Raw genomic sequence first — 11,945 nt, 5'->3', positions numbered from 1 at the left:
TTTAAATTGGCAAAAATTGAAAACCGATTGAGGGGACAAGGTGGTCTGTGGTTTAGTGTTGCTGACTCGCACCATGCTTATCGATAAGATTAAGAGTAGGGGTCCTTCCAGTGTGAGTAGAAAACACAATTTCACAGCGTTTCAACTTCGCAGTTGTAAACAATGGATAAGCATGTTTGCGAAATTACAATTGTCATGTCACGAGGTTCCAGCAAATACAAAACCAGCGCAAACATGTGAGGATTTACAGTTATCTTGACATGTCGAGGCATACCTTCAGTGCACAGCTTCCACAAATAGACTACAAATTTTAGCTAATGATTTAGCAGACCCTCCACATGCAGCCTAACATCTTCAGGTCAGGAAAGTAGACTCTGACGCCCTACAGCCATACACTAAGGTGTTTCTTTCAAATTGTAGGGGTCCTTCCAGGTGTGAGTAGTTTGTGGTAAGAGTAGAAAACACAATTTCACAGCGTTTCAACTTCGCAGTTGTAAACAATGGATAAGGATGTTTGCGAAATTACAATTGTCATGTCAAGAGGTTCCAGCAAATACAAAAACGACCAGGAGCAAAAACATGAAGAATTACAGTAATCTTGATATGTCAGAGCATACTTTCAAGTTCAGTGCACAACTTCCACAAATAGACAAATTTTAGCCAATGATTTAGCAGACCCTCCACATGCAGGCTAGCTGCCATCAATACTCCAACGACACTGTGAATTACATCAACCAACTACCCATGTTTATTTTCCTACCATGTTCAGTAATCCAGTGGACCTTGTACACCTGATCCTTATGTTGCCTCAGGTCTGCTACACATTACTGTACACTAATAAGGTTTAACATCTCACAGCAGGTATAGTGTACAAGTACCAGTAAATGTTGACACTGTAAAAAGGACAATTTGGCTAGCCTAGTATCCAGCCATATTATGAGTCTCTTCTCTCCTCTCCGTATTTTCGTAGCTATAATATGGCTGGATACCAGGCTACAATTTGGCAGGACTGGTGCAAGGGACCAGTCAATGGACTAAGTACTTAGGCAGGTATCTATTAAAACTTGCAGTTGAAAGAATTCTGTATTGGGATTTAAATGAAAAAAACTAGACCATCTGTCCCACAAACGTCTCCAACTTTACACTTACTTACTTCTAGCTTAACATTAAGTTCCTGCAAGCTACACTCAGAGAAGAAATCTTGCATGTAAGAAAGCAGTGTGTATACCATGATATATTTATGCATCCTTCATGGAACTGTGGCACCAACTTACTAGTTAAAGTCTTTTTCCTATTTAAATTATCCATGCAGTACACATCATACCTTTGGCAACAACTTGTAGTGCCTTTTCAATCTTGAATCTTGAAGTATAAAAAGGGTGTACATGTACTTAATTCAAGAAAATACAGTAGTATCCAGATCATTATTGTGAATTTATGATAGTCCAATCAACCTTAATAGTTGCCAGCCAGGCTATTTTGTGCTGTTGTTATAACCTTGAAGTGAGACTTGAAGGATTGATGTTGACCTTGAGAGAGGTAATGTCCTCAGGACCACACCATGAGAAGTCAACGACAACAACTTTCACACATGTCCCGAGTTTCTCCTACAGGCTCAGGAGTTACATGTAAGTAGAGTTACAGACATCAGCACTTTGTAGGGTCAAGGTGGGGAAACTACCATTAACTTAGTAACTAGAAACTTAAGCCAACATTTTAGAGAAAATGCAGGTTGTTTCCTGTTCTCCTAGTAATTTGCTCTTTCTCATAGCCTGGTATCCAGCCGTAATATAGCTCCCTAGTCTCTTCTCTATTCTTCCCTATATTACGGCTGGATACCAGGCTACTTTCTCAAGCTATTTGCAAACAATACTATAGGCTAGCCCCTGAGGCATTACAAAAAATAACTAAAATTAGTAAAAAAACAAAAACGTAAAACTGTAAACACGTGTCTTTCTTTTTTGGCATAAATATGAAAATGAATTTTGCAGGTAAAAATAGCTTTCTACACATCTAAAATACTTTCTACACACTTACTTCTTTCTAATTGCAACAACATTGCAACAACTTATTAGAAGAAGTTCTGAATCAACTAAACCTATTTCAGCTTCAAACTTGTAACTGCCAAAACCTGGCTCATGTTAAACCACATCCGAAGAGACCTTGCTTTCAAAAAAATTTCAACCCGTCACAAAGGATTGCTGGAATTCTCCTCCAAATTGGCAAAATGTCTGGATTCATTTATTTTCGTTCCACGGGGCTGTAGAAATATTTACATTTTGCGTGACGCAGCTCAGAAGGCAGCCTCACCACCTGGATAATGTTGTATATTTCTCTGGTGTATCTATAACACATGACCTTGGACTTGGGACTTCTTATCTTTTGTTTTTTGCCTCGATCCTGAGGAGCATCAGTTTCAATTTGGTGTAGATGTTGGAGGGATTCCAAATACCTAAAGGTACTAACCTTTCCTTTTGCTTTGTCTGGAAAGTTCAAGGTTTTAGCTTGTGAATTCGAGCGAAAAGACCACCAGTAATTTGCGACAAACATGCTAAACTAGAACTACTAGGGTAGTTTTCAACTGTTGTGATGATACTTTGATGTAGTAGTTACCTATGAAACAATGACTGATCAAATGTAAAGATGTTGATATAACCCTCCAAAATGACCCCAAAATTCTTCAAAAAATTGTAAGTGGTGTTGATCATGTGTACCCTTAGAATTCCAACTTTTTAGCCAACATTTCAAATTGGAAGGGCCGTCGAAGGGCCAAGACCCCTCTTCCACACCATCCTGACTGGTTGCTTTACAACCTTGCCATTGTCATGGTATTACAATTAAATAAGATCCTAGCTAGAACACTGAAGTTAGAAATACAAGTAGGCCATGAAACTGTGAGAGCTTTCCAGTAAAGAGATTTGATATGCTTCAGGTTGCCTATGGTGTAGTACAGTAGGGAGACCCTCCCCTCCCCAGGGACAGATCAGTAACAGGGACAAACCATTATTGTTCATCATGGAGGATCTTAGGGACAGGCAAAAATAGGATTATAGTAATCATTTGAAGACAGTAATATGGAAAATTTGATTCACAAAAGAACCTCGACTGGTCACAGGTGAGAAAAATAAATGGGCCCCAAAGCATTTATTTATGTTGATAATAAACTGCTTTTCAATGATCCCACCTGATATACATATATATATTAGATTTTGTAAAAAAGAAATAGTATTTTAGGGGATGAAGGCTTGTTTATAACTTGCAGAATTAAGGAAAGCAGTCACTTAAGAATCAGAATGCATACACATGCAGCTGAATGGAGACATCAACAAGAACTTAGTAATACATCAGCCTTTCTAGTGCTAAAGGTTAAAGTCCTGCAGGTCAAATGCATGTATCAGATTGTACAGTAGAAGCCGCTTAATTGTACAGCCTATTTGCCAGTGAATTTGGTGCAATTATCCGGCTGGTGCAATAATGCGAAGTTATCTAGCTGGACCTCATCGATTTGGGATTATGGGTTTCCGTGCAGTTAACAGAAGTGTGCGTTAATCCGTTGTGCAATTAACTGGCTTCTACTGTATCTCCATACTGCTGTGAAATGGTGATTCTGACTGGCTGAATCTGTACCTGAATTCTCTACCTGTTTCTGGCTATCACAGAATATCAGCAAGACAATTACAGAATCTGAAAAGGGTTTTTTCTTTCCATCCACCAGTCCTTTACGCAAACACAGTCCCCCCCCACTTGTGTTTGTTTGATTTAAAGTTAGATTGGCAAGACTAACTTATCTTTCTCAAATCAAATCCTGTTCTTAAGAATGTCTTTTGATTTTATTTCACAGATCAAATGCCAGCCTGCCGAAATCTTGATAAGCACAGTGCAAGACTGTTGTAAAAACATTTTTCAGCCCTTTCCCCAGTGATAGTTTGATACAAAGTTAGAAAAGTTTTATGGCTCAATTGCCCAGGGCAAGTACAAAGTGAAAGTGCTGATTGGGCAAGCACATGTCCTAGCTACAACCATACTGATCGGGCCAGTGCGATTTTTCCATGGGTAGATTTTGGTAGATATTTGTCCAGTTACAAGCATTTAAGTGCTTTTTTTTTTAGAACTGAAAGATGAAAGGATTTCCTTGCTGCAAGTAAAATTTCATGGAAACATTTCTGGCCTGTGAAAAGTTTGTTTGGGCCAGTAGATTTGCTATGTACTTACCCTATAAGGCAAGTGAATTTTTAACACTTGATATGCGCTTTTGGTTTGCATCTACGTTTGTTTCCCAGTCTGTTAAGTTTATGCCATTCCAACAGTGCTTTCTTTTTGCTGACAATGACAAATGAGAGTTGAAACCAAAAAAAGATAATGTAATAAAGAATGTCAATCAAATTTAAGAAAAGAAATCACACAAATAATCCCTTAACTCTTGGAGAAACATCTGTAATATTACACCAATTTGTGTTGATACTACAAGATAAGCTTCATTTCCTGCTGGGTGGGGATGTAATCAGTGTGTAAGTGGGAAGTAATCTGAATTGGTCCATGCATAATTTGATTGACATCCATATGATTTGGGACAATTAGTAGTGGCCAAGTAGCTCAAATAGCTCCCATATTGTCCTTTGTTGGCTCTTCTGTTGAATAGCTGAACACCAATCATTATGACACAATTTCAGACCAACGAAGTTTCTAAACTTCTTCATCACAACTCAGTTCAGATGGACTGATGCAGGCCACCATAGATTTCTATTTTCTGCTGTCCAGTGCTGATTTGTAAACTGACCTCCCCTTATAATGAACGTTCCTTTGACAGTTGACTATTTCATGTTCTTAAAACCTTGATTTTTGCTGTTGTTTTAAGTCATCTTCAACTGATGTGTTGTGATGCTTTTTTATAGCTAGGCGCCACTGCTAACAGATGCAGTCCCAAACGTATAGTATTAGAACGATATTTCATGCAGTGTGTTCAATGTGGTCCCAAACGTATGATATATTTATACACATGGTTTTGACACAGAATTTTGTTATCCAGTGACTTACCACCCTGCTCTCGCCTTGCTCTCTCTGCGACTATAGAATTTAACAGATCGCTCAACGAATTGTATAGAAAAGAAACAAATCTTTTTACACTTTCTGTGTTTTGTTGCCTTCTCGGTCACACGTTTACGTTTTGTATGATATAACCCGTGTGAAAGTGAAGGTTACACATATCCTATTTAGGTTGCAGTGAGAGCGCAGCGAGATCGCCGTCTAGTGGAACGAGGGCCTTACAGAGGTTTATATCCAGTACAAAACCTTTTACCCACCTTCCTAAGTTTGCCAGTGAATCCCTTGGGACACTCCTTGTCGTAGAACTTCTTGAAGCGCCTCATCTCGGGCTTGGTGAGCCCGATGGCGGCAAGGTCATCGTCCTCCACGTACTTGAGCTGCGACAGGTTGCCGACCTTGAGGGTGTCGGTGAAGGCGCTGGAGGGGCGGGAACAGTCAATAGAATGACTCAAAAACATATTTACCTACATTTCTACTGCAAAGCTTGTTTTGTCAGGTTTGTTTTGGTCAAAATTTCACCCCCTGTCCTAATGGATCAGTCCAGCATTCAGCTCAAATATAGAGGTCAACTACAGGTCAAAAGATTTTTAAACAATTTTTTGCCTTATTTCAAAAATAAGGGTAACCTCATCAATGTTTATAAGCAGGGCGGTCAGGAACTAAGGGTGACGGTTGAAAGAGCAGGGCACATCCAGACAAGCAGTTTGGCTGTTGGATGTCCCTGCATAGGAGGATGAGCTGGACTAGAACTAGAACCTACGTCCTAAATTCAGAGTGGTGCAGGTAAATTTTGTCTAGTGCAGGTAATTTTCCAGTGCAGGTATGCAGAAAAAAAAAGCATTTTGAGCCCTGTTCAGTCCTTTCAAACAGAAAAGTACTACCTTTTTGATCAATATTTGGAAAAAATTTATCTAACATATATAGGGCAATATCAGGCCAAGGGTCTGCAAGGTGCTCTCTCACCTGTAGTACTGCAGTAGCTCCGCCTCCTCCAAGAAGGAGTACAGGTCCTTCACACCCGACATCCTTCTGCCTAGGGTGAAGATTTCTGGAACACAACACAAAACTTTCATTAACAAGGGTTCCAAGATCTCTAATCTCTGTGAAATATTTAAGAGTTATTCATACTAATATAAAATAGTCTGTCCACCCGACATCCTTCTGCCAAGGGTGAAGATTTCTGTAACACAACACAAAACTTTCATTAACAAGGGTTCAAAGATCTCTAAACTTGGTGAAATACTTAAGAGTTATTCATAATTGTTTAGAATACTAGTAGTCTGTCCACCTGACATCATTCATCAGTATTGTTACACTCTTACAATTAGGCCTAAGTGGATAGCCAAGAGTCTGATGACCTTTAGCGCATCTCTGACCTTGTGTCACCGTACACAACCTTCTGACGACTACTCCTGAATCCAACAGGAAACCCCACTGCCTGGAGTGTACATTCTTTCACCCTATCTGCACACAAGGCAGCGGCTGTACAGTAGCCAGACAAGCTGTCCTGAATGGCTCTATGGTACAGGACTACTGGAGTAAGACTGCCCCAGGGTTGGGGACTGACGGCCGTTTTGATGGCACAAGACAATATCATCCGGAACACCCTACACACAACAAACACTGGTTTGTCATGGAACAGCCAACAGGCAATAAGACATAGCTTTGATCTAATGACTTAGGACATTGAATATTATTAGTAGAGTATGACCAGGGCTTGTAATTACTTTTTGGGAGTAAAGGCACCGATATGCCTTGTCTAAAATCTAGGTATTTAGAAAAAAAAGCAATCTGGAAAAAAAATAGAAAAAAAGAGGTCCCTTTTCTCGATTTGCTGGCAGAATCCAGAAGTAGGCATATTTGACATGTGCTGTTACAACACAGTTTTAAGTTTTGAAAAATTTCAATGAAGCCAAACAAGTCAAACAATCAATGAATTTCTTTTTCAAAAACTGTCACCATCAATATTTCCGGTTGCAATATTCAACATTACGAAATTTCTAATATAAAGTGGGTCTCAGTAGATACACAAACTGTAAACTCAGTTGTGAGCTGCTGCCAACATAGATGTGCTAAGTGATAAAATTGAACCCCCTTGGGTTTTATGGACTGCAAATGGGATTTCCTTAACTCAATTATGTAAATATAAACCTCCTGGAACAGACTCTTCTATCATGGAAGCTGAGCAAAATACAAGGCATTTATTTCCTTTGCCAAAAAAGAAAGAAGTAAAAGAAGGAAAGATGCTTTCCTTCTCTCTACAGATAGAAATTGTACAGTGGAAACAGAATACCAAACTTCTGTAGGTTGTAACTTTCTGTCTTCAAGCACTCCAGATGGCAGCCATCACTAATGGGGCTACATTGGGAGTTATTGCCTGATCTGAACACACGTATATTACCTAATGTCAACCTTAAACAATTCAGCGCCCCCATTTTCTGCCAATTTCGTCCTGGCAAAATATTTGTCGGCAAGATGAGAGGGAGCAGAGTCAGAGTGATGGTGTGTTTTGACCAGTGGAGTTGGAGGGTAGGGACCTGGGATCAGTGGGGGGAATACCAGACGTGCTGTTAGCAGGGATTCCTATTGCTAATGTTTCAACATGCAGCATATTAACAGTCAACTTCAAAGTTTAAGTGTTAATGCATTCCAGATACATGTACAGGATATGTATGTACAAGCTTTGGACTTTTACATGTCCAGATATGTTTATATTCATGCACATAAACTTTATAACTGTAGTTATACATACATACAAACAGTTGTTCCCTTAGTCATTGATGTTTGTGCTAACTGAAACTTACCTGAATTGTATTACATAATTATAATAAGTGCCTTAGAACAACCGGGGTACATCATTTTTCCAAATACCAACAAAGAGGAATAAAGAGAAATATTTGAAAACCGACCGTTCTGAAGACTGAAAGGGACGAAATAAAGATTAAATCTCAATGTTTGGTGTTGGACAGAAAACAACATTGAGGAGAAATTTGGTAACAATACAGTCATATTCTTTCCAAACAGCTGTGTTACTTTTCCTGTTGTATGACAGCTCACAGGAGTTAAGTCTACTTCACACTTACTGAGGTTACGTCTTCATGGTCAAACAGGAAGGTGAAGTGCCAAACACAAGTAGCAGATGGCCATGAGGCTGGCTACAGGGTCATGGCTGGTTAACCCTCGAAAAATATTATTCTTGACTGTTTACAAGGTTAGAGACTGTATATACATGTTAAGGTGGCAATCTTGTGTGACCTGTACAAAGGTATAAAATTGCTCTAATAACAATTTTTCTTTCTTCTGGTACTGTAATTTTATTTCTTTTTGCTAGACATATGATTTTGCAGTAGATGGGGAAAAGAGATTTTTACACAGTGTTTTAAACAAGTTCTCGATTCTGTAGTAAGTACAATTGGAAAATATGGAAACAATTATACGGAGATGTCACTATGAACTATTTGCAAAAATACATAAAAACTATCTAACCACCACTGCAAATGTTTGAAAATTTACAGTATTTCACAATTGGAAAATCAGACCAGTGACAAAGTCCTTTTGTGGTGACCACTTGAGAAAGTTTACAAACAGTCAAAGCAGACAGATGGTCACTATAGTTAATTCTTAATGCCTTTAACAGTGGGAAAAGCGGCTACAATGACAAAGTGGTCACTAGTACTACTAGTAGAGTACAGGTTTGACTGAGCCTACTAGTACACTTTAGACAGTTGGTAAACAAGCTTATGTCAAGTTTCTCTACCAAAAAGCTCAACAATTCTAAACCATGAGAAAAAACTACAACTTAAGATTAAAGAAAGTTGAAACAGTTCAGTATTCTCCACAGCTGTGTAAGTTGTAGCTTAAGATTACCAAGTTGTTAACAACTTCCAGTCTCTCCATGTAAGCCTCTGTACACAGGTGCAGAGTTTCACCTGTCCCTGAAAGGTATTCAGCTGGACAGGTTAACTAATCACCTGATCCTACATTGTAACTTATGCAAAGGGGGGCGGGGGTTGGTTGGTGGTGTTACAAGTTACGAGTGTCATAATAAATCATGTGGATGAAACAAAGAATGTTGTGGTCTGAGGTGATTTTTTCCCCATTACAGGTGACATTAACTTTTTAATAATCTCTCAGAATACAAACCTACAATGTGCATCTGACACATGCTGTCTTCAAGATTAGCAAGAAAAGATATTCTGAACATGCAATTTTGTATGTAGAAAATGTTAATGAATATACTGACATCGTTTTTGCATGTAAACATTTTAAAAAGCATGTAAAATTGTACAATGTAATTTGAATCCACATGGAAAGGTTCTACCATGATATTCTGAGAAAGAAGAGACATCTTTGGAGATTTCCTATAACCAGACGGAAACAAACACATTTTGTTTACATAAACATCTACTTATCTACATGCAAGAAATATAATACTAGTCTAAGGTCTTAGCCTCTGAGTAATCTTTCCCATGGTGCGAGACTTGGAAAGTTGAAAAGCAAAAACAGGGTTGGACAAGCCCTCTAGCCCTCTAGTCCCAGGCAAGTGCTGATCAGGCAAGTGCATGTCCTATCCCCCTTGCCCCATTGGACAAGTAGGATTTTCCATGAATGACTTGTTACTTTTCATAATCATGGCATCAAGCATTGGTCAACACAGAAAATACAGCCAAATCAAAAATGATAATAGAATTCTATTGCTGGAAGCTAAAACACATAGGAAAATACTAATATTACAATTTTGAGCAAGTTAAAAGTTACTTTGGGCTAGTAAATTTTCAGGTACTTGCCCAATAGGACAAATGAATGTCAGAAAACTTGTTAAACCCTGGAGAATGCAGCAGGGTTTAGCTAATACTTGCCCAAACAGTACTTGAGCAGAAGATAAACTAAGCTGATCCCCTGGATGACAGGTGGGTTAGTCCCAGAAATATGAGAAAAATACAGGCGGACCACCCATGGGTAAAGATGGGCAAATATAGAACACTGTCAAAATGTTGGCCAACAAAATCATTGCCACTGACAACTCACAAAATTTTGAGAAAGTCATGCAAGTTCACTAAATACAAATTCATTTTTGAAGGTACCTTAAAAAATTAATTGCCTCCATTCAAAATCAGTTTTCACCAGGTACAATTATTATTATTTCTGGCCAGACTGACTGAAAAAGTGCAATAATACGTCATGTATGTTTTCTTTTTCTTAAATCTGGAGAGCCACATATTTGCGTGACTCTTCTCCCAAACTCTTGAAAAACGTCCAAGAATGAAGAGTCTACCCAAGTATTTCTGAACGCCGCCCAAAGACAACACATTCCAACTGTCTTAAATAGGGGACTGCATTCACCCTTTTCCGTGAAGATGGCTACCTTAAGTTAACTCTGTAATTCCAAGCGTAATACCAAGGCTGTCCTTCTGAATTTTGCACAAAGCAGCATTGCAACCCCCACCCATTAAAACCCCTTTACTGTAAAAGAGAAAATATCTTCAGTGGTTTTATATTCACATTTTCAGTGGTGACTTCTTCACTGCAATCTTAAAACCACCACAAAAATTTTGGTTCTGTCTTCTTCCTATATATATATATATATATATATATATATATATATATATATACTTCCAAACTTAAATCTACCCTTTTCTCGCTACTGCGAGATTTTATCACAACAAACTTAAGGTAAAATGATTTTCCCCCTTACAGTTTCTCCTGAAGGGTGCTCTGAGACTTGTTAGCAATGTCTCCAAGCAGGTTGTTAGGAATGGGAAGAACTCCCTGTGCATAACACCAGAAATCCCTACAAGGAATGTCTTAAATTGAATCATCTAAGCCACATGGCACAGACTGCAGAAAAACAGGGATTATGAACTCCCATCTCTTGCCAAGTCCTGTTTGCCTGGATGTCAGGGATACCAGCTGCACTCGTTCTTTGTGAACGGTTTACTTCCAGCCAGAAGACATAAGAAAATAACCTTCCAGTCTGTCCTTTCTGGAGGCACAAGGACTGGTATTTTTGTAAACTTGGTGCTTCAAGCCTTGAACTGTTAGCAAAACGATCTCAAATTTCCCTTTGTCTCCCTCAATAAGCAGTATATAGATGCAGTAAACCATCTCAGAATACTTCAGTTCCCTTTACAGCATTATATAACAAGTATTTCCTTGCTTGTAAATATTTGTAAAGATGTTTTATTCAATGTTGAAAGCTTACCTACATGTACATGTGCCTAAATTGGTCAGGTTTTAAACAGAGGTCCATTCAAACACCCGTACTAGATCTAAATATTACCGGGTGTATAAATGTGTGCAACTTCTGTCAGGCAGGGATGTGGGAATGGGATGTTAAGAACTTATAAGTACTGAAGTGAATTATGAGAATCATCAATAACCACAGAAGAAATCAAACCAACTGCATTAAGTTCCTACGTAGTTGCCCAACTGGGAAAGCTATTGTGCATACCCTACATGACAGTAAAGAAAAAGAAAAAAAATATACAAAATGAACAAATTCCAATAAAGGATGATCATTGTAAGAATGATATCAAGAAGAATGTTGGATGAATATTGTTTGTATCCCAGCAACTATACCCCTATTACATCCAGGCCAGAGGGACAGGAGTGTCAATCATGAGGGAGGGGGAGGGGGAGGACAGAGATGTGTTTGTTTGTGGACCCAAATTCCGCAGCATTGCGCCATCAAACAGCTCACTTTCCATCAACATGGAGAGTCAACTGTGCACACGGAGGCCACATCCGCTCACTTACTATACTGTGGATACATACTAGATACCATATATACCTCCCCATTTAACTGTTTTCACATACAAATCATGATGCACTGACAGAGCCAAGGTGTTATCAAGACAGGAAAGGAATTAAACAGCGCTGTTGCTGCCAGGGGATGACGATGT

The 11,945-nt window shown here is 38.8% G+C and overlaps 1 protein-coding gene across 13 annotated transcripts in view; it reads right to left on the bottom strand.

Annotated features, from left to right (window-relative positions):
- The window catches only part of LOC118431189 (activated Cdc42 kinase-like), a 92,636-nt gene that overhangs the window by 33,372 nt on the left and 47,319 nt on the right, over window positions 1-11,945 (bottom strand). For all 13 annotated transcript variants that reach the window (XM_035842312.1, XM_035842313.1, XM_035842309.1 and 10 more), the window contains 2 exons: window positions 6,007-6,091; window positions 5,301-5,460 (listed from right to left, as the gene is read on the bottom strand). In XM_035842312.1, the coding sequence (XP_035698205.1) occupies window positions 5,301-5,460; window positions 6,007-6,068 (222 nt within the window). In that variant the 5' untranslated portion in view covers window positions 6,069-6,091. The remainder of the gene's footprint in view (window positions 1-5,300; window positions 5,461-6,006; window positions 6,092-11,945) is intronic.

Source organism: Branchiostoma floridae, chromosome 14, assembly GCF_000003815.2.
Source record: "Branchiostoma floridae strain S238N-H82 chromosome 14, Bfl_VNyyK, whole genome shotgun sequence".
NCBI lineage: Eukaryota > Metazoa > Chordata > Leptocardii > Amphioxiformes > Branchiostomatidae > Branchiostoma > Branchiostoma floridae.
The sequence above is the reverse complement of the archived record's forward strand: the minus strand, read 5'-3'. Positions and strand labels throughout refer to the sequence as shown.